Below are 24,640 nucleotides of genomic sequence, written 5' to 3' on the forward strand. Positions count from 1 at the left end.
ACTGTATTCTTTTATTGTTTACAGGTATATTTATTCCATAGTGTTTTGGGGGAAAAAAATAATTTCCCAGCCCTCAAAAAAGGACACACACACACAAAAACATACTTACGGTAGCTTGTTGTTTTTCTGCTCTCTCAGATGTCTCTTTAAGTTGATTTTGCAGGACCTCCTGGAGAGACTTCATTTGTTCTCTGGGGGAAAAGAGAGAGCAAAAGAGACATAATTCTGTTATTTCCTGTGTACATTATGAAAGGAGGTTTTGCTGTCGACACGTATTTAGGAAACAACTAGAACTGTAGATAGGGACACAGTGAAGCATGCAGGGTGTATCTGAGCATTCTAGTAATAAAGTTTTCTCTCCCAGGCACCTACTGAAAGCAAGTTGTATTTAAAGGAAATTGCCTCGCTATAGTGTCTTATGAGAATCCCACTGTGGGAATCGTCTGGGAGCTGCATAATGTGTTAAATCAAATCAACGTAATAATTAGACTTGAAAAGCTAATTTTACTGACAGCATGCCAGGGTGTGAACATGCTGGTTAGGAAAAAAAAAAAAAAAGTCGCCACAGACTTGCCAATAGGATAAAATTACAACTTCCCCTTGGATGCTCCTAATTGATTAATTCTAAGGTGGTGTACTTCAGACATCCTTTATAAAGCCTGAGACTTTTTATAAAAAATGAAGAGAAAAGAGACTCATTTCGAACTTGAGGGCTGCCTCATTTATTGTGGCTAATAAAAGAAATATATATGTCTGTATATATTCACACACATCACGTCTCAAGCTCACTCATACATATGGACCTTGTCTCACTTGTTAAAAATATAAACATTTCTATAATTATGCATTCCTCTCAAGGGTTTAAGATTGACTCACTTATGACAAATCAAACTATCTTTCTGTGCCTATATTTTATCACCTAAGCTACCACTTCCAAAAGTTCTGATACCAGATAAGGGTTGGTGTGTGTGTGTGTGTGTGTGTGTGTGTGTGTGTGTGTGTGTGTTGTTCTGGTTATAGGAATAAACTCCTAAAAAAATTTTTAAAATTTTTTTAAAAATTTTGAAAAAGGAATAAACTCCTTTAAAGCAACAATAGCCAAAGAGAAACCATTCCTAGCCTTACAAGTAGAACTCAAAGTAATTTAAAATTCCCAATCCAGTGCCAAAAGACCACCTCTGCAACCCTTGTGTATAACCACACTACGGAGCCTAGGGATTGGCGTGTACCCTCTGAGGCCAATTTTCTTCGTCTATAAAATGGGTCACTAATAGAGCTGCCTGATAGGTGCGCAGTGAGGTTAGATAACCCGACGTAGCCAAAATACTTAGCACAACGCCGGAAAATGATCACTTAATAAATAAATGACATCTCTGTCATAACCACCAGCACCACTCTAGGTCCTTAGGTTCATTCTGTGACCACCACATCCTACACAACTGCACGCTGTTCTTTCGTCCAATGGGATTTAATGACGCTCCCAGATTTCTTATTCGAGAAACTCTTAACTTCAGACTCAATTTCAGGAATATTAGTGAGAGTCTATAGGATTATTAAAATCGGGACACCTGGGTGGCTTAGTCGGTTAAGCACCTGCCTTTGGCTCAGGTCATGATCTCAGGGTCCTGGGATGGAGCGTGTGTGTGTGTGTGTGTGTGTGTGTGTGTGTGTGTGTGTCCCTGCATTGGGCAACCTGCTCAGTGGGGAGCCTCTTTGTCCCTCTCCTTTTGCCCCTCCCCCTGCGCATGCTCTGTCTCTGTTTCTCTTTCTCCCAAATGAATCATTGAAATCTTAAAAATTTTTTTCAAATCAAATCAATATGCAGGTTATGATATAATCACAGTCCCTTTGTGTCTTAGATGACTTATGTTTGCCGACGTGAAGCTTGTAACATGCTTTCGCTTAGAGAGGATTTAAGTCTCAGCTTTCATTCCTTCCTCAAATACATATCAGTTATCAGGATTGTTTCATGCATGGACATCTAAAATGTAGGCTTCTATTCTTGCTTCTGTTATCTTCCAGTCTTCCACAAAGAGCATTTGTGGCATAATATAACGTAACAGTAATACCTACACATGTCGTAGGCTTACAGTGCACCAGACACTCCTAGAACGTTCACATCAAACTATGACGTAATAGTACAAACAGAAAACTGCTACAGAGAGCGGTGGTGAAACTGTGTTCTAGATCTTATGGGTTCAAATTCTTAGAGTCACTATACCACCTTTACAGAGAGAGAGAAAGAAGGGCCAGAGGGAAGAAGGAAAGAAGGAAGGACCTCTGTTCTGTCTCTAACACTCAGATCTTTAACAAGCACTGAATCAAAATGTAAACTATTCTAAGCGATAAAAGAATCATGGTAAAAAAAAAAAAAAAGAATTATGGTAAGATTTCATGATTATTATTTCATTATTTTTGAACTTTAAAATGATCATTTTTAAAATTTTTAAGTGATTCATATTTCTTTAAAGTATCACATGCCTTATAAAAATAAAAATGAGTGTGTGTGTGTGTGTGTGTGTGTGTATCAAAAAATCCCACATCCTGACATCTATAGGCAATGTAGGGAGCAGATCAAAAATAACCTTAAAGCTGTTAACAAACACTGGAGAAGGCAGGGGGATGCTGGACATTTTCACACCCAGGAAAGCTGTGAGCCAGGATGGTAAAGATGATCTTTGACCTTCTGAATATCTCTATATCCTCTTCTGCCTTCTAAGCGTATTGCTACCTGTTCTCACTGCTCTCAGGCTTTCGGGAGCCCCACTCTCTGCCTCACAGCCTGGCTACATTATTATACTCAGAGAGTAGACTCCTGACTAGCTCATGGGCCCCCTCTCCCAAGAGGGATTGACCCCAACTATCGCTACTACTCAGGGTGCTATTTGGTTCCAAACTGAGTCTTTAATTCTAAAGAGCCGATGGCTCCAGTCACACCTATGATAGGTTGCCCAGGTGTTGAGCACATTTCCACACAGAATTTCGTGGTTGCAAGGGATTGGACAGGGCAGCTGTTTCATACATCTTCACATCAATTTGTAAAAAAAAAAAAAAAAAAAACACTCACCAGAACCACACCACAGAAAAGCATTTTTTTTTCAAGTGGTTATCAACAGGTATTATAAAACACATCTCAGATGGAGCACCTGCCACTCTCCTGCACATTCTTTTTGTTTCCAGAGAATGCAATAGTGCACGATCCTTTGGCACACGGAATCCAAAACTGCCTTCTGGGAATCTCCACCCACCAACCACTCCAAACTCTTTAACACTGGACTTTGAAGGGAATTTCATGTTCAAGAAATAATAATCTCATTTAAATAATAAAAAGAGTCAATATAAGATACTTAGTTTGGTATTGGCAATGTGTCATTGGTTTGCCCCGAATATATGTCCATGATAGGGTTCTGGGCCAAAAGGCGAGGACAGCGGGGAAGATGCAAGATGGTGAGTATAGTAGAAAGCATGTAACATTTTGGCAGCTTCGTGCTTTGTGGGCAGTGAACTAAGGTGAAAGGGTGTGGCTATTGGGTGAAACAGCCGAGCAGATTCCACTTAACGCTCTCATCAACTCGTGTAAGCCCTGTGAGCGACAAGTTCCTACCTATTAGATAGGGATGATCATATCTACTATATAAGGTAATTGTGAGGGTGAAATGGGAAAATATTTATAAAGCATGTGGCAGAGCTTCTACTAAGTGTATAACAAATGCTCGCTTGTTTCTACCTTAAAATATCTTTTTTTTTTCCTTTGAGAGGCAATTTCAAATCTAGCTTTTTATGGTGCATACAAATCTCACGATACACTATCTTCAAACACACACACACACACACACACACACACACACACACACAATCCAACACCAAGAAGACCAGACCAATTCTACCTATATGGTTAATAGATTACCCCATTCTTCACCACCCCCACCGCTATCATCGTGATCAAGTTTTCATCCTATTACGCGTGGCCCATGGAGGTCAGTGCTAGTGCATCCGTCTACTGATGGGCTGACTTCCCGGGCTCTATCTTACGAGGATAACAGAGGACAATACTACAGATCCATAAATATTCTGTGATCTGCAGACAAGCAGCATAGCGTCCCGATCACCAGAGAACTTGTTAGAAACGCACAATTTTCAGCCCCACCATAGATTTACTGTATACAAACCTGCATTTCAATATGATTCTGATACATTCGTGTCTAAGTAAGAAGATAAGATTTTTGTGAAATTTCTGAATGGAGTTTGACACTATGGGGAAAAAAAACTGAGGAAATTAAAGGAATATACAATCTTACCTTTGTCTTTGACCTATTTCCAGAAGCTTCTCAACATCAGATTTGGAAGATCTCTCATCATTTTTCAAAGACTGTTAAGAAAAGTGGGAAAAGAAAATCTTATTCAAGTGATATATTGAGACTCACTTTACTTTTGTGTCGGTGGCACAGGTGTGACTGCTCTTATGCCCAGGAAGGAGAATGTGCAAATGAGGCCAAAGTGATGCTCAGGTCTCTAGGGATGCACATGGGGATTTCTGACACCAAACCCAGGATGGGCACTACACCGTCATGAAAGGGAAGAAGCTGAGTGTCAGCCTTGGAGGGGGAACTGCTCTCCCATATCTAGGGCCTTTACTACAACACACATCTTCTGCTCTATGACAAACCAGCTCTGGCATAGTTTCTACAGATTCAAATGGACATAAAGGACCTCTCTGAATCAGCTAAGTGATAACATGATTCGAGATCACAGCGGCCAAAGAGCATGCACCTGTGAGGTCTTGCCTATTTATCATGAGTGAGCAAGGCACCGTAACTGCTCTGACAAGGTCAGGTATTTAGGGAAAAAAAAAAAAAAAACTAGAAGGTACTGGCTCAGTCATTAGTGTTTATTGACCCTGGCGAAGTCAGCATCCACAGGCCAGGACTTCACACAGCCCGCTGAGCTCTTCTCATTACACACTCTGTCCCGTGAAGTCTTCCCTGACAACTTCTATTTATAAGCAGCAAACTATTTAACAGGGCAAGCTATCTTTCTTGACATTAGAAGTTGAGGCTGCTATTAGGAGCAGTGACACTGTTTGCAGGAAGAGCAGCTGTGGCCAGCAGGGAACGGACACTCTTAGGGACAGTGGACACTGTTTACTCGGTATCTCTTGAACAAATATCTGTCGTGAATTATGCAAAGTCCTATGCAGGGGCACAGTGTCTGCCTGCACAAATTCCATAGTCTAAGGCTAACATCAGGCAATTTTCATACCACAAAATTAGCATTCTGATCAGGATGTGGTGGGCTGAACTGCGTAAGGGAAACTTCTTTCCTAAAATAACTGACTGAGGTCATTCCTAGATCAATACAAGTTGTCTTGCTTATTTGGAAAGAACAGCTTGACACAAAATACGAAGAAAGCAGGACGAAGAATTCAAGCGAGAGGCGGTGGAGAGCACTGCCCATCGTGGGATTTTACAGCTCAAAGTGCATCACCGTCCTATGACCTGAGGCAGGTCCCCAAATCTGCCCTTTGCCTTCCTTAGGTGAAAAACAGGGATGAGATTTTTGAAGTGTCTGCTAATTTAGACAGTGACTGGAAAACTCAGAGGGCCAAAGAGATGCGGAAAACGCTTGATGAAAAGTGCAACGAAATATGCCTGCTGATGTATGGACCATCTGCTATATTCTGGGCATTCTGAAGGAAACCAAGATCAAGCACATGAGTATCTTCAAGAAATTCAAAATTAAAAAAAAAAAAGAATATGAGATGCAGAAATGAAAAGGGTAGATACAGTCGGCAAGGCATATCTAAGTGGAAGAGCTGGAGGGTCCTTGATTATTTACCTAGCAATGTCCAGAGAAGTGGGGTGTACTCTTTGGGAAATATTCTGGGTTCTTTTAAGGATACTAAAGGTTGATATACCTCCTCATGGATCAGCATAGTGCTTAGTGGTTGACGGGTATTGCCACCCCATTCAGGGGCCACGGTTACAGAGAAGACTGCAACAGAACTTTCAAAGCTCCTACCTTCACGGAGTCCCACTGAGGGAAACATGTGGAATGGTCTCTGTAGTGTTCACTCTGAGTTTAAAACCTAGAATCAGTATTTATTAGATGTATGAGTGGGCACTTCCTTGGCCTACTAACCTCCTTTTATGAGTAAAATATCCCCTTATTTTGTGAAGAGGTTGCTAAGGAGATTTAAATAAGAAAAATTAAAATAAATACCTCACACAGTGGCTGACACAAAATGGAAAGAGAAAAGAAATTTTCTCTTTTAAAAAATGCAACTGAGGGGATCCCTGGGTGGCTCAGCGGTTTGGCGCCTGCCTTTGGCCCAGGGCCCGATCCTGGAGACCCGGAATCGAATCCCACATCGGGCTCCCGGTGCATGGAGCCTGCTTCTCCCTCTGCCTGTGTCTCTGCCTCTTTCTCTCTCTCTGTGACTATCATAAATAAATAAAAAAAATAAATAAAAAAAATGCAACTGAAAAAAATTTTTTAAAAAATTGCAACTACATTTAGTGGTACAACTGTTGCCCATAAAAAAGAAAACAGGATTCTATGAAATCATATATTATTATGAAGCAGTTTTCCAGATTGTGATTGGGCGTGTTGACTCAGTCTATTGGTACAGCGATACTGAGTGTTGTGGTCACACATGGGCATCTCACCATATGCATGAAACAGTTTGGAAGCACCAGGTGGTCCACGCCTCTGAGAGGTGCAGGTGCGCTGAACATTCTCTGCAGCCTCATATGACTGGTGAATTTCTACTTAAGCATAAGGTGCAACTCCGCTATCAGCTCACTCCAGAAATTGCCTTAACCCCCTTTCCATCCAAGCCAGGGCTTCCCTACCATGCGTGTCTTCTTCCATCATGGCACTGTCATTACCCTGCTCCCTGTTCTAATGGGGTATATGGTGGGCTTTCTGCTCCTAATTTCATGTTTTCAAGCTGTAACATAGCTTATGGAACAAGAGCTTGGGCACTAGGCTCATTTACCCACTTGCTCTGCGACCTTACTCTGTGTCTTCTAGAATTTACTTTTCTCCAAATCTTGTTTTCTCACCTATAGGAAACTACTAATAACCACAGCATAGTCTTCATGTAAAAAATAAATAAAAATTATACAGGGCATCCCTAACGGAAGACCTTGACTGTGTTCAATAAGCTGTAGTGGTGGCTGACACCATCATCATCATCATCATCATCTCCATCTTCAAGGAATAGAAAGCTAAGGACAACACCGACTCCACATGTTTCAGAAACATGGTTGAGCACAGTAACTAATAGGCCCTGAAGCCACATTTCATGTATTTAAACTCCAGCTTCCCTTGTGACATTCAAAAAGAACTTAACTTTTTTTTAAAGCATAATCTCTCACGTATAACATGAAAAATCACATGAATAGTATCTACCTCACAGATATATTATGAAAATTACAATCAAGTCCCCAATAAATTCCAGTGTTCAATCAAATATTGAAATATCTCATCAGACACTTGATATGGATCAGAAAATTTATCTTATCAGATATAGATCTTGTCTTTGTTTTTTGCTTGAGATTTCACTGAGTATTAATACATTTTCATGGATGTCTCTTTCTAAGGCATTTTCCCATATTAGTAATGAAGATTATTAAAGAATCTTGAGAATTATCCTGTGTGGAATTTAAAGTTCTCTTCCAGAGACCATTCCTAAATTCATTCAACTCATTGTCATAATTAGTTTTCATCATTTCAGAATATTAAAAAAAAGAAAAACAAACACAGGGGTCAAATTGATCTTAGGAGCTATGAGAGACTGATGGCCTTGCCAAGCAAATAATTTACTCCTTCCTGAATTTGCAAACCACAGATTCCCAGACTGCATTTAAAATGACATTTCTTTTCAAAGCTCATATGATAATAAATAACTCCCCTGATGGAACTCAGAAACATATTCAAAACTGGTAAAAAAAAAAAAAATGCAGGAGTCTTTAATGTTAATCCACCGAGACAAACCAGGTGACCAGGAAAATGAGATTTCATCTCACCTGAAGGTTGACTTTAATTCCATCAAGTTCTCTTGATGTCTTTGTCAGCTGATGGAGGATGTTGCTTCGCTCCTTAAACACTTCTTTCAGCTGCTTTTCTAGCTCTTCATAGTCCTGTCTAACACAGAAAAAAATCGCATGAGGGCCCTTCAAGTGCTTCCACTGGCCTTTAGCCACATAACACAATCACAAGCCCCTGCATGTAAAGCAAAATCTAGATTAATTGTAGCTTTAATTACTAGGATGTTTTGTTTTTCCTCTTTCATCTAAAAGGAGAAAATTGAAGACCAAGCAGCTTTATAACAAAGGTTTCATTCGGCATCGAGGACTTTCTAGGCGTGTATCTTTGACAGGTATAGGATAGTCTATCAGGTACCTCTTGGAAAGCAGCTATTCTCCATGACATCATCCTAGTAGACAAGGTAGCCTAGAACTCTACCTGATGGGGGAGGTTAAAATGATCAACTGGAGGACACACGAGAGTTGCTAATCTATGGAAGACTTCCTGGGGGAAAAGTGTAATATGAAACATAAGATACTGGTGGAAAGATAAGTAGAAATTAGCTATATGGAAGCGGAAAGCATGTGTAAATACAAATAAAAACGAGCTCCCTGAAATTTTAAAAAAGTGAGTATATATGGGAAGAGGAAGATTTAGAGTTCTAAGGCAGGGAGGGGGTGGGGTGTCAGGACTTGCTGCTAAAATGAGGAGGTGGAAAAAAATAAAATGAAAATAAAATGAGGACGTGGAGAGCGTGAGCAAACAGATGCAAGAAGGCTAAGGGACAGGAGTTTTGGTGATCGTTTTGAAAACAAGTGTAAGTAACTGAACAGGGACTGGCATGGTTGGGTTTATGTTTCATAAAGATTTTCCTGGCCAAAGACTGGAGAGTGAACTAGAGGAGGGAAAAACCTGGAGAAAGAGAGGCTGGAGAGGAAGTTACCACGGCAACAATCCAAGGAAAAGGTTGTAGTGGCCTAAATTAGATTAGAAACTGCAGAGACAGGGAAGCCGGGACTCATTTCAGCAAAACACGCACAACTGCATCAATGAAACATAATATTTTTTCAAATGTCTTTTGTCTGTGTGTTATGGGGAGAGAGCAGCAGGGCGCTGGCCATTAATGATGCCGTGTTTCGGGCGTAGGCAACTGTTGGACGCAGCCCTTTACTGGGAGAGAAGTCATCTTCCTATGAGGAAGAGTGTTTTAGTGAAAGGTTGACAAGGTCAGTTTTAAACTTGTAAGAAAATGGCTCCAACTTTTTATTTATTATCTATAAAATGCAATATTAACCCATGTATTAAAGGAGCAACCCATGTAGAGTTTTGAACCCCTAGGGTAAAATTAATTTTTAAAGTGTTTTAAAAATTCTGTCACTGAGAAATTTGATGGATTCCCAGTCTTTCTACAGCATTATAAAGGAGCTGGGCCTACCAATGACCTTAGTGATGCCATCTCCAACAGATTTCTAACACAATTCTTTGTGCTTCTATATATATTTTTTTTCTGTTTTTTAACTGTTGTTTTCTAGCACTGGTTTATATTCTTGTTTGAAGGAAATTGGAATGCTCCCCTGCTGGGAATCCCAGTATTTCTTCCTGGCCTTGAGATTTTCACTGATTAATAGTGCCCCACCAGTTCCTCTCAGGCTCACTAGCAAAGTCAACTAATGAGTGGAAAGGCCATGTTCATCTGTGTCTAACTACTCAGCTTTAATTCATACCCCAGTTCGTTTCTTGTAAATGTTGGTGAGAAGAACCACATCTCCAAAATTAGAATAAGGGACCAGGATAAATCACTTTGTTGGATAACATGTATTGATAATGTCTTACAAGCAAGATGGTATGTGTGTGTGTGTATATATTATTATATATACTTATTTTTATATTTTACATACATTATATTTATTATTATATATCATATACAATATTATATATTTATATTGTTTATTTATATATAAATATATGCACACAATATTATATAATATAGAAATATATAATATGAATATTATATGAATTATATATTATATATTATATGAATATTATATATGATATTTATATATTCATTTAATCTGCAGAACAACCCTGTCAGATAAGCGCTAATCTTAAGAAAGTTGAAGAAATTGAATCCCAGGGATGGTAACTTCCCAGGACAGATTTCTACTAGGGATGTGGTCAGCCTCCAGGGCCCAGGGTCTCAGCTGGCACTCTGGAAGAAGAACACAGTGACTTGACTAGGAGCTTATCAGTTTATCATAGTGAAATGTTCACTGTGCCACTGCAGAACCCATTATCTATTACTTCTTCCTGCACCGATATATGTTTTTGGTACTGGAATTTTTTACCATTTATTATTTTCCATTAAGTAAAATTAGGAATAGCATTTCCTTTTTTATTATTTACAATCATCTTTAAATGCTATCACTATATTTGGCCTTTGAATAAATTCATTAGAGAAAGAGAACCAGTTTACATCCCTCTGTGATTCCGCTAAGTACAACTGGAAGCCACAAAAAAGATACAATTTTTCAGAGATAAATATAGTAGTCAAAGTGTTAATTAATAGCACCACTTCAGATTCAATCATTCGAGGTTCTTATAAAAGGGGAAAACAGATTACTCCGTAAAAGCAACCTTAATAGAAGCACTGGTTAGCATTTTATCACATTTATGAATGATTTATCCCAATGCATGTTATTTTTCCCCATAATATACATGCATATATATTCTTTAATATTTACATGATCCTCCTACAGTTGTATCCTGCAACTGGCTTGTACATCTCAGAGCTCTTTCCACATCTACACATATTAAAATTTCTGTGCATATATTTTATTTTATTTTACCACTGGACATTTAGGGTGTTTTCAATTTTTCTTTCTCTTTTCAAAGTAATCCACATATGTGGGTACAAATATATTTTCCTGAAAATTCCTATGGCATATATTCCTATAAGGGAAACAGTTCATTCCAGAGTTAAATGTTAATTTTTAGAAGTACCAGTAGGGGCTCCTGGGTGGCTCAGTGGTTGAGTGAGTCCCCGGGGTCCCGGGATCGAGTCCCATGTTGGGCTCCCCACAGGGAGCCTGCTTCTCTCTCTGCCTGTGTCTCTGCCTCTCTCTGTGTGTCTCCCATGAATAAATAAAATCTTAAAAAAATTATAGGCACCAATAAATTGTCTTCCTAGAAAATATTTAAATCTATACTTCTATCGTCAGTACAGAATTCTGGCATTCTTTTCAACACATTCCCTTCAACTGGAAAATGTCTTCCTCCTTTACCTAATCATGTTGTGGCATGAGTGGAAAATGATACCTTTTTTAGGACATAATTTTCAATCACTTTCTTGGGAAGATTAATTGTATTTTCACTTTTATTAGTACTTCCATTTCTTCCCCTAAGAATTATCTGTGCATGCCTTTTACCCATTCATATTTTGGATTAGTTATTGCATTTGTGTTCTGGGGCTGCTGTCACAAAGGACGACAGAATGGGTGGCTCAAACAATAGATTTTTTTTTTTTATCTCAAAATTCTAGGAGAGGAACACAAGCAGAAAACCTTTTTGACCTCAGCCACAGCAACTCCTTGCAAGACGTGTCTCTAAAGGCAAGGGAAACAAAAGCAAAAATGAACCACTGGGACTTTATCAAGATAAAAAAAAAACTTCCTCACAGCAAAGGAAACAGTCAACAAAACTAAAAGGTGACCTACAAATGGGAGAAGATATTTGCAAATGACACATCAGATAAAGGGCTAGTATCCAAGATCTATAAAGAACTTACCAAACTCAACATCCAAAAAATGAAATAATCCAGTCAAGAAATGGGCAGAAGACATGAATAGAAATCTCACAGAGGAAGACATAGACATGGCCAACATGCACACGAGAAAATGCTCCGCATCACTGGCCATCAGGGAAATACAAATCAAAACCACCATGAGATCCCATCGCACACCAGTGAGAATGGGGAAAATTAGCAAGACGTGAGACCATAGATGTTGGAGAGGATGTGGAGAAAGGGGAACCCTCCTGCACTGTTGGTGGGAATGGGAACTGGTGCAGCTGCTCTGGAAAACTGTGGATGCTCCTCAGAGTTAAAAATAGACCTGCCCTATGACCCAGCAATTGCACTGCTGGGGATTTACCCTAAAGACACAGATGCAGTGAAAGACCAAGACACCTGCACCCCAATGTTCATAGCAGCAGTGTCCACTATAGCCAAACTGTGGAAGGAGCCTCAGTGTCCATCGACAGATGAATGGATAAAGAAGATGTGAGATATGATTATATGCACTGTTGAATTATTGAAAACAACATCTGAAATAAATAATATACTATATATATGTTGGCTAATTGAATTTACATTCTTTTAAAAAAGTGGTTATGAAGATATATTAATTGTTGCTATGCTACAAAATGAATTCTGGAATATTATATATACATATACATATATTTTTTTAAAATATGAGAATAAAAAGCACAGCCAATTGTCTTAGTATAGTTGTGACAATCCTTTCCCCAGTGATTTTGAAATGACACTTTTCTCCTGTACCAAATATCTTTTTACTGTATGTTTTGAATTTTCTAAATCTGCTCATTTCTTGTTAGGCTTATTGTTGTTACTATGGGTGGATTTTCCATTTCACTGCCTACGTGAATGGTGCCAGTTTCTTTTAAAGCTGTTGACTCAGTTGATCTTGATTCCAGACATCTTATTAAATGAATGTAATACTTGTTATATAGTTACTTAGTTGATTTGTTTGGCTTTTTCAAGGGGCCACCACTATTTTCTTTCAATAATACCAACCATCTTTTATTCTCATGACTTTTTTCCCCCTCTTTGTTAGTTGTACTGGCTAAGACCTCCAGACCAATGCCAAGTAGAGAAAATGATAGATTTTTTTTTTTGTTTGTGGCTTTAGGATAGTTATAATAATTCTGTTTTATCAGTGAGTAGACATATGCAAATACTAGCTATAATTTTCAGGTGATACCATTTTTCTCAGGACTTTTTTTTAAATAAAAATTTTAATGAGCTGTAACACGCAGAAAAAAATACACAATCTGCAGGGCACATTTCATGAATTCTCACAAAGTAAACATGTAAGAAATTTTAAAAATAATTCACTCAAGATGATATTCTTTGACTTCACCCATTTATAACATTGATTCTTTTCCCCAAATATAACCAATATTTTTATTTCTATGACTTCATGATCAATTGTCTGTGTTTGAAATTCATGCAAATGTTGACTGTCCTTTTTATTTGTTTTATGCAACATGGAAACTCTTCTATATTTGTGAAACTCTTCCCTATTATGTGGAGAAATAGTTTTTAATCACTGCATAGTATATGAATGAGTAATGATATTGCAATGTATCTATTCTAGTGCTGACAGACACCTTTTTTTCCAGTTGTTGACTGTTATGAATAATGCTATGAATATTTCATATGCCTTATATTTAACCAAGTACATAACTAAGGAAGCAATCGCTTCATATAGGGCATACATTTTCAACTTCAGCAAATACTGCCAAAGGATTTTTCAAATCAGCTATAGTATAAGAGAGGTGAAGAATTTCAATTGCTTCAAATTCTTATAGACTATGGTATTGTCAGTATTTTTAAGTTTCAATTGTCCTACTGGTTATACAGTAGAATTTCCATTTTAGCTATAATTTGCATTTTTCTGGTGACTTAAAGTCACTTTACACAAAATTTATTTAAATATTATCTTTTATAAAATGTCTGACTATGCCTTTTGCCTTTTTTCCATTGGTTTGCCCATTGCTTATGATTTATTTGTAGGTGGTATTTATATATTCCATACATGAGCCCTTTGGTGGTTAAACATATCAAAAACATAGTTACTTCTTCTGCTGTTGGAATTTTCTATCTCTTAATGGTGTCTTTTAGTGAATAAACTGATGATATAAGTATAGACCTAATTATTAATCTTTTATATTCAAAGTTGTTCACTAGAGTTGTACCACTTAAATGTGTAAATATTTGAAAAATATTTTTATCTGATTATAAATGTTATCTAAGAATTCATCTAAAATTATATATTGCTAATATATTAAAGTACAGATTTTTTTTAAAGCACAGATTTTTATATATGATTTTGCATTCAGCAAATTATCAAGTACAGAAATTATTTGTGCATGTTTTGTGTTTTCTTATGTGAATAATCACATTGTCTGCAAACAGTTTCTTTTTTCTCAATACTTTAGTCTTTTTTTTAAGTTCTTTTTCTTACTTTGCTATCAAGAACCAAGGACCTATTCTAGGATGTTCAATAAAATTTGTGATATAAACAAACATTCTTTGTTTATTCCAGATTGTAGGGATATAGACACCTTTTTCTTATTCCAGGTTGCAGGGAGAAGAGCTTTCAATACCACAAATATGGTATTTTCAATAGGCTTTTTTGGTCAATTTTTCCATTTTTAAAAATCAGATATAAAGAAGATTTCTTTTATTTCTGGTTTCTAAATTTGTTCAGTTTTAATCACAAATGGAATCTGAATGCTATCAAATATTTTAGCTTTTTTTTTTACATTATGGTACATAATTTGCACGTTTGCTCACAGCTCTTCCATTCCTCCCATCCTTTGCCATATTACAAATGTAGGCAGGATAGAAACCCCCACACCATTCATTCGGTCATGTGATACTTCAATGGAATGTTAATGGATGAGATACACTGAAGACGGTAAATGTTGTCTGTCTGATTTTGCTTAGTTTCTTATTCTCCTGCTAATGGCCACATGAAGAAACTCCCCCAGATAACTACTGCAACTTCAGGTTTCTTCAAAAAGAAAACGTGTAGAGCAAACCCGAGTTTGATTCATACTCTGAAGCAAAAACACCCCAGGACTCCTCAACATGAGTTTGAAAACTAAATGTTTTTGTAAGCCATCCATCAGGCTTTTGGAGTAATTATAATGTAGCAGTATCACAGTAAAAACTTGTCTCATGAACACATCCATTGAGATGATCACAAACATTTTTTCTTTTACACTATTAATGTGCTGAATCACACTGATTCATTTCACATACAATTAATGACTACATTAAATCAAACTCTCATTATTGAAATCAATCATTTTGTTTATTACATATAATTCTGTTAGATTCAGTTTGCTAATATTTTGTTTAGGATTTTTACATTTATCCTTATAGGAGAAATTTAGCTATAATGTTCTTTCTCGTCATATCCATGCAAAGCATCATATCTAGGTTATGTTTAGCTCATAAAAAAATTGGGAAGTGTGACCTCTTTTCCTATGATCTGAAATAATTTGTGTAAGATTAGTAATATTTCTTATCTGATTGCGCAGAATTGACATGTAAGCCATCTGGTTTGCAGTTTCCTTTGTGAGAGGTCTTTATTTACAGATTTAATGCTTTAAGATACATGCAACAGTTCAGATATCCTAACTGTCCTTATGTCAATATTAGTAATATGCATTATTTTTAGGAATTTGTCCATTGTCATTCATTGTCATTCACTTATTTCATGATTCTGAATATCACAAACTTGTCCTGAGCTCATCTGGGCATGGTTCCTTTAGGCTGGGCTTACAATTGCTTCTGTGATCATTTCCTAGTCAAATAAATGGCTCTGCTTTTGTGACTGACTCACTATGAGTTTGTTAGTGAAGGCATGGTCTCGTATGTCCCTCATCATCCAGAGAGTTAGCCTGTGCTTATTTCTATTCAGGTTGGTTTGGGTCCTAGGAAATTAGCAGAAATAAAGTAATATTTTCAGGTTTAGGCTTGGAAGTAGTATAACACCACATCTGCCATACTGCATCTGTCACAAAGCAAGTCACAAGTCCAGGACACATTCAAGAGGCAGAGAAATACACTTCATTTCTTCATGGGAAAACATTCAAAATCATATTGTAAATGTGTATGTATACATGAATGATGGTCATATTTCTAAGCTTAGCTCCAGTTGTTAACTTCCTAGTACTTAATTTCTCAGAGATTAGTCCTTTGAGTCTTGTCACCTTGTGCACTGGTGGTTCTCCAAAGACTTCAAAGGGATTTGGCATTCTGTTCAGTTTTTTCCATTGGTGTCAACATTGACAACAAACATGTTCAATTTCATTAAAGATGGAAATTTGGGGGCCATTATTTAGCTAATTATTTTCTTTAGTTCTCAAAGACCACCAACTGCTTGATTCAATCCCATATCTCCTCTAACTCTGAATAGTTGAAAACTTGTAGTTGCAACTACCCAGTTACTGCCCTAATTCAAGTCCTCATTATGTATTTATAGCACTATATTAATTGGTAATTTTTGCTTCTCCAATCCATTTAATGCACTGTTCTCAAAACAGGCTTTCTAACCTTAAAGTTCTATTTGCATCAATTTACAGTTTAAAATATCAGTGCTCTTCAGTGATGTCAAGGTCAAGGCCATCTGCCCTCTGGCTTGAAATGACCTTTATTCTCTTTCTGTTTTCTTTGCTCAGGTTTCCTATCTTTCCTTTTGTATGTCCTGTATTTAATTATCAACCAAAGAGTATGTCTTGAAAATCTTTAATGCGTTTTTGTCTATTTTCATTTGCATGAATTAGCTGAAACTGAAATTAAAGTGAATTTAAAGACTCTCACATCAACCTTGAGTGCCTTCACCCACTCTGTTAATCTAGATAGAAAAAGTACCTCATCTCACTTTCTCCATTAAGTCTCTGCTCAGAGCTACATGGTTCCTTTCTTTTCTGAATTTGGATGTCATGTGTTCTATCTACTTCTTCTCTTTAAAATTATTTTCAGAGATAGTAATTTAATGAATAATTGTATACTAACCTCTATAGAATAATGAGTGCTTAGAATTGTGCATCTCTTCCTTTTTCTAATAATTATTATTTAACTTGATGTTGATCCTAGATTGCGCCAGTGGAAGTTTCTACAAACTGGCTCTTGTGTTCTGAGACTTGTCCCCCTTATTCTTGGAATCTTTCCTTACACTTTTTTTTTCTCCTTTGATGTCCTGTCAGAACCAATATTTCTCAGCATTTATTCTAAATGCAAATACAATAGAAATAACGCTCATCACGGAGTAGTGTTCTAATGTTTCAACTTCACTTTGTTTCCTTGGCTTTTGTTTTTTTTTTTTTTTGTTTGTTTGTTTTTGTTTGTTTGTTTGTTTTGGCTTTTGTTTTAAATGAAAATATCCTACAGACTGCATCAAATGCCTGCAGATTAAATCTCATAAAATTCAAAAATCTGGAGTAGTGCCATGAGATCTCAAGGTTTGCTTTGCCTGCAGAAATATAACAAAAATAATAATTGCAGAAATGCAAAATTCCATTCAACCTGTTTGCAGCATTTCTGCCTACATTTAAAGAATCATTTACTATGGCAGCCATAGCCATAGTTTCATGTTATTCATTCTTTAAAAATACTACCCAGTATTTATTATATACAAGTATATGTCAGACATGTGGCAGATGTTTTACATATATCATTAATTCTCATAATCTCCCAGAAATGTGGTATTATATTCATTTTGCAAGCAAGAAAGCATGGATCCAGAGTAATTTCTCCAAGATCACACAGATAGTATATTCAGTTTTCAACCCTAGGTATCTTTGATGACCAAATATCACATTATATGGTCTGTATAATAAATGAACCCTGTTAATGTTTTCTTGGTTCCTCCTACATGTAGGAATCTTTGGGGGGGGGGCGCGGAAACAAAACATCAACAATACATTATCCCTAATCCAGTAGCGTGTAATATATAGATAACAAAGAACACACAACATGATGCGGATAGCATATGACAAAATATAACAAGAGTAAGGCATTAGGAAGGATCATCTTTGGGTTAAACAATCAGGGAAAATTTCATGGAAGAAAAGATATTTGTGTTGGGTCTTGGATGATGAATAGGATTATTAAATGCAGTAGAGGGAAAGGTATCCTAAGCAGAGGGAATGATATAAGTAATGACAATGTATAAGGAAAGTGCTGAGTGCATATACATTATAAACTAGCAAGCAACATAGCCTAGAAGTGCATACAGGGTACTCACTGCGCTATTATAGAAAACCTGAAGAAGTTGGTAAAATTCAAATTATCAAAACTCTTAAATGCCATGCTCAGGAGTTTAAAATGCTTTCTATAGGAAATTTACTGCTCTGTGAATTGCCAAGATAGATAGATTTTGGAGATATATATATATATGTATATATATATATATATATATATATATATATATATATATATAGTCAGATTAATAACTCAAAAACATACCCAAAGAAGAAAGATTTAAACTATTTTCTCCCTCCAGTTGGCAAAGCTGTTCCAAAGTGTATATTCTTATTTTTCATAAGCAAGCAGATTGAATAAAAGTGACTTTTACTTGTTTTGGCCAGGATATTAAATTGGTGACCACGGGGAGTTGTATCCTGGGAAACACAGCAGTGTCTGCCCTCAGGAAATTCAGGAGGACTATGAAACTCCTCTGATTCTTGGCAGAAAGGTCATGGATTATTTTGTTAAAAGGCCTCTGTATTATCTGAAGCCACTCTTTTACTTTTCATCTTATCAGATCACATTCAGTGTGACCACCAGGATATTTGCATGGCATTTTTCTTTCAAGATCTACCATTGCAGATTAAGAGAAGAAGCCAAAACAAAGCTCACTGAAGTTGTGCGTCAGAATTCATTCTGTGCTCCTGTGTAAAAGATGGCTAGAAAAGCATCCTTTGGGGAAGGAGGGTCTCTCATATAAATACAATCAAAACCTGAAGTATCATAAGCCTTTGGGCAAGAGGACGTTAAATATACAGTTCTTTTACCAACAATCCTACACCTGAGACTGTATTCATAGAAACACAGAACATGGATTTAAAGGAGCATTAATCATAGATAAATATCTGGAAACCAAATAAGAGATCTGGATAAATTATGTTACATACACTGACAAGGACTCTCCTTGACCAAACTATAGTCAAGCTCCTCAGCATCTCCTGTAGCACCATGCTGTGGCAGGCATCTTGCTAAATCAGTTATCCAGAACTGGGCAATACCTGGGCTCTTGGATATCAGATCCAATTCCTCATCCTCCACCATTCTCCAGGTAATACCTGACAACTTTGGCCTGCTTTCAGTAAGAATCCTGTCAAGCTGGGTTGGCCAGAACCCTTCCAATGTTTCCTCTTTACCATTTTCCATCGATCGACCCCACCCCGTGCTCTTTAGCTGTAAATCTCTACTTGTCCATGCCAAAACTAGTCCAGTTCTATACAGAGCCAAAACTAGTCCAATTCTAAACTCTTTTCCCCCAACTGCAATAGTCTCTGAATAAAAATCTGTTTTTATTGCTTTAACTACTGTCTGGCTCTAGTTTTGACAACATGGTAGAGTATATCATTTTAAGGTTAAGTTACATGTCAATTAAAGCCATGCAAATTGACTTAAAAGGATTTCCATGAGGTACTTCCGAATAATAAGAGGAAAAATTAAGAGCATGATACATTAATACAATGCTAATAATAATGAACCATGCCCTGTGAATATACAAATACGTTTTTGTCTGAATGTGCCTATGTGGATAGGATCATGTGACTATATAGATAGGATTGTGTTAGTAAAGATAAAAATTTGAAATAAAAAAAGGTTAAGAAAGGGTACAGGAGAGTCGCAGGGACTGGAAATTTATGAAAGGAAGGTACAAACAAAGAAAAGGAAAAAATAGGCTGCGCTGTCTTCATATAAAAACATTTATGTGCGTGTACATGTACATGTACATAAAGACCTCAAAATAAAAGTGTTAAATAAGAAGTAAAGAAATCCCTAAAGTTTTCCAAAAACACACATCCAAGTACATATATACTGACTTAGATATCACCATCCCCACCACCACCCCTTATAGTGATGCAGGCACTACATGAATCCCCTGATACCTATACTTGGAAAAGAAAACACTTATTTGAGCAATACTTTCTGGATTGATAACATGGGAAACAAAAAAAGACAAATCGTAGAGAAATACCACTGTCATGATGCATGCTGTAGCCTATTCATTAGATACAAATTTTGAAAATCAAAATTTGATTTCCAGATAATGTCACTGACCTGCTAGTCAGCATTAGGAAATCAGGAAATTATTTCTAGCCTCAGCTTCCACATAAGTAGAATAGGTTGTAGTTCACAAATTGATAAAAATTATAAAGTGGATAATAAAAGGTTTAATTTTCCCCATTGAAAATAAGAAGACTACCTCCCTCTTTCTCAGAGCATTTAGTTTAGAAAACTTTTAAGTTCTTCTTCTCTTTGAAATATATGGCATTCTTCTTAAGAGGTAAATAAGGCACTCACCAGCTTTGAGACCTAGGAATACTTTTTTTGTTGACCTTGAGAACCTTGAGAAATGTCACTATCAAGAAAGATAGCACCCGATTGACTGGGTGACGGGCACTGAGGGGGGCACTTGACAGTATGAGCACGAGGTGATATGCTATATGTTGGCAAATTGAACTCCAATAAAAAAATTAAAAATTAAAAATTAAAAATAAAAGAAAGATAGCACCCCTCTGCACAGTGAAGGAAATAATAAAAAAAACTAAATGGCCTACTTGCTTAATGAGAGAAATTATTTGCAAATGATATATCTGATAAAGGATTTGTATCCAAAATACATAATGAAGTTCTAAAACCCAGCACCCCAAAAATGAATAATCAATTAAAAATGGGCAAAAATCATGAATATAAATTTTTCCAAAGAAGACAGACAGATGGCCAATACGTGAAAAGATGCTCAAAATCATCAATCATCAGGAAAACGTAAATCAAAACTACAAGGAGGTATCATCTCACATCTATCAGAAGGGCTAAAATCAACACAAGAAACAGCAGGTGTTGGCAAGGATGTGGGCAAAGGGGAATGCTCTTGCATTATTTGTGGGAATGCAAACGGGTGCAGCCACTGTGGAAAACAGTATGGAGGTTCCTCAAAATGTAAAAAATAGAGTTGCCCTATGACCTAGCAATCACCTTATAGTGCATTTGCCCAAAGACTACAAAAATACTAATTTGAAGGGATACCTGCACCTTGATGTTCATAGCAGCATTATTTACAATCGCCAGATTACGGAAACAGCCCAAGTGTCTACTGACTGATGAATGGATAAGGAATATGTGGTAAATATATTCAATGAAATATCGGCTCAACCATAATAAAGAGTGAAATCTTGCCATTTGCAATGATATGGATGGAGCTAGAGAGCTAATATAATTTCACTATATTATGCTAAGTGAAATAAGTCAGAAAAAGACAAATACCATATGATTTCATTATATGTGGAATTTAAGAAACAAAACAAATGAACACGGGGGAAAAAGAGAGAGAGGGACAGCAAGAATCAGATACTTAACTGGAGAATAAACTAGTGGTTAGCAGAGGGGAGGTGAGTGGGACGAGGGGTTAAATAGGTGATGGGGATCGAGAAGGGCATTTGTGATGAGCACCAGGTCATGTATGGAACTGTTAAATCTCTATGTCATACACATGAAACTACTATTACACTATGTGTTAACTAATTGGAATTTAAGTTAAAACTTAAAAAAAAAAAAAAAAAAAGCCAGTGGGGCCTCTGGCTGGCCCAGCGAGTACAGCATGGTACTCTTGATCTCGCGTTGTAAGTTCAAGCCCCATGTTGAGTATAAAGATTACTTTAAAAAATAAAAGTCTTAAAAAAATTAAAAAGAAAGGTAACACCCTTATCTCCAGTGTCTTGGGAAGGTAGGAGTCTAAGTTTAGCTGGTACCTCCACCAGGTTACAAAACTACTTCTTGTCATAAATTTTATTTTTCCTTTGGGTAAAGCCAATTTGCTACTGCAGGTGGACACCGCAGACACCAAATTAATTTAGGACAAACTATATGTGACGAATGGTAGTGCTGAGTCCTGTTACTTGAGAACTAATTTCATTCATGTTGAGAAAACGTCTGGAATAAGTTGTATCTGCTTGGCTGTAGAAAAGGATGAGATTTCTCTCTGTCTTTGCCAACTTCTCACAGATTGCCTGCCATGCACCTCGTAGTTTGTTTTAATGCTTATTCAGCAAGCAAAAAAAATTATTTTATTTCTCTTCTCTCTTTGTGGAAGTGTTTTCTCGGTTGGGAGGAAATTTTGCTTTTAATTATATTTCCCCAAAAGTAGTCACTTAACCTTTTTAAAAGAAGAGAAAGGAAGTGACAGTGAATTCAATGGTGCTAATAATTACGCCTGCCATTTATTGAGTAAATGCGTGGGGAAAAGCGTGAGACACAAAGCTTTACATCCTTTATAATCTAAACACCATGCCACGGTGGACACGATTATTTAAAGAAACCACCTCCTCCCTTCCCAGTGACAATACAGCCATAAATACAACAGTGAATTCATCTGATGTTGGAACAAAGAAAAAGCAATCTTTTCCAATGCTGAGGAAAAAAAGAAAAAAAGAAAAGGAAACAGAATACTTCCCTTGGACTGAGAGACATGCTATCCGTACAAAATATTCAGGAGCATTTAAGGGTAATGCTGCCTTACATCCTGACTTTAGAGTTCGAAGGCATATCTGTACTTTAATAGCTCATAAGCAATGGCAAAAAAAAAAAAGAGCAATTTTTTTTATCAGCCTCATCAATACTCTTAGGAAAATAGGAACACTCCCTATAGAATAATTTCCACATGCTTGCAAATCAGCAAAGCTACATATTTCGAAGGGCGCACAAACTCCTTGTAGGAAATGAACATTGATGTCATTGAAGACATTTCACGAGCTGTAATCTCCTTGTAGGGAACCCCTCACTTAGAAGGAAGGGCCATTTGGGATATTCACTTTGTTTTTTCTATGTCGTCTTCAAATACAAGAGGACTCTTGAAGTCAGTGATGACTTAAGCAGGGCAAAAATGGTTGCAACTATTTTGTTAGTGGTAGGTTCAGAAGGGTGGCCACCTCTGCAGGGTATAGAAATATAAACTGTGTAGGGAGAGTGTACCCAAGAAAAAGAGATGCTTTATTCTAGATTTTTTTAAGGTTTTTATTTATTTCGAGGAGAGAAAGAGAGAGAGAAGGAGGAGAAGGAGAGGGAGAGAGAAAATATCAAGCAGACTCCGTGTTGAGCATAGAGCCCCACATGGGGTTCTATCTCACAACCCTGAGATCATGATCTGAGCCAACAGCAAGAGTCTGATGCCTAACTGACTGAGCCACCCATTGGCCCCGGTCCTAGGTTGTTCAGATGGGCACACAGTGAACAGGGCACCCTTCAAATGGGCTCTTCCCTTTTCAATGACAATAGTGAAAGAAGTTAACTAACTAGTCAGGGAGAAAAAAGTAAATAAATGTTTAAGTGCAGATGGAATTCTCGTTTGCCTTTAAAGAGGATGAGCTATTTGATACTTGCCCTCCCCCAAAAAAACATTAGCATGACTTCTTTATTCAAGTGGATTAAGCACACTCTGTGTGTGCACATGCACGTGCACGTGTGTTTAACCAGTTTGTGAGCAAGGTCTGAAAATCAGAAATGGCTAAAATACAATCCCTACCTTCATGGAGTTCTAGGTGTAAAATATGAGAGGCGCAGATACACAGTCGCAACATATGTGATAAATTTATGCCAACAACATTTATTAAGTTCAGCAGGGAGGAGAAGGTGGGATATACTCTTAAGGGATAACTCAGGCAGTAAAAATCCTTCGTGATGGAGGAGATCCACAAGGCCACCTGCAAAAGTAGTCAACAATTTCAGGACAGCCCTGGCATGGAATGTGAGATCATTACTCACAGAGAAAAATGCTCCTGCCAATACGCAATCAATGCGCTCAGGTTTTATTAACCTCACGTGTCTGTACAGAAACCTGTCGCACAAGGGGTGCAGGCATCCACAGCCTTGCATTCTGTTTGATGCATGAAAGGGATCCTGTCCTCGGCGTCTCTGACTGATGGGAGTCCTAGTGATTGTGCAAGCTTCTTGAGCTGAGGGGCTTCAGATCCTGCCATTCCTCAGAGACGGCATGTAGTAAGACTCTAAAGCATGGGGAGGGGGGGCTATTAGGCCTGCAGGGACCTGTGATTCTACAGAGGCTGAAGTCCCAAGGTGTCTTTAGAATAACAAGATCACCACTTTTCACTTATACTAATGTCTTCCTTTCCCGACTTCGCAGTGTCTCGGAAGCCTGACCCCATGACTCTCACTCCAGAGGACACTGGCGGCGACTTATTAAAATGTTCAATGGTTCTGATCCCACCAAATGGTGATCACAGGTTACCTGGGGTCAAAGGGAAACCATGTCACCAGAGGCGTGACTTTCTGTTACTTCTCCAGGTGGGAACATCTAACAAGAGGGGTGGATCCCGGCCGTGGTCACCCTAACTGCTGTCCGGGGGGTCTGGTAACCCGGCAGCTATGGACTCCATGCCTTCTGTCCTTTGCCTCATTGTGGGTGAGGAGGAGGACTAAATTCCCCCCTCTGTTCTGAGCTCCTCCCTTCTCATTGCGTTTGAGGCCCGTGGCTATAAATTGAGGCCCGTGGCTATAAATACAGCTACATTTGCAGAAAGAATGGAGGTGCAAGGGGAAGGCTGTGGG

The 24,640-nt window shown here is 37.6% G+C and overlaps 1 protein-coding gene across 3 annotated transcripts in view; it reads right to left on the reverse strand.

Moving 5' to 3' along the window:
• Positions 1 to 24,640, reverse strand: part of LUZP2 (leucine zipper protein 2) — a 472,421-nt gene that overhangs the window by 253,453 nt on the left and 194,328 nt on the right. For 2 of the 3 annotated variants that reach the window (XM_077866176.1, XM_077866177.1), the window contains exons 2-4: positions 8,031 to 8,148; positions 4,299 to 4,369; positions 110 to 191 (exon numbers count right to left, since the gene is read on the reverse strand). In XM_077866176.1, the coding sequence (XP_077722302.1) occupies positions 110 to 191; positions 4,299 to 4,369; positions 8,031 to 8,148 (271 nt within the window). The remainder of the gene's footprint in view (positions 1 to 109; positions 192 to 4,298; positions 4,370 to 8,030; positions 8,149 to 24,640) is intronic. The other variant, XM_077866178.1, reaches the window with a different exon arrangement.

The sequence above is a fragment of the Canis aureus genome, chromosome 23 (genome assembly GCF_053574225.1).
Source record: "Canis aureus isolate CA01 chromosome 23, VMU_Caureus_v.1.0, whole genome shotgun sequence".
NCBI lineage: Eukaryota > Metazoa > Chordata > Mammalia > Carnivora > Canidae > Canis > Canis aureus.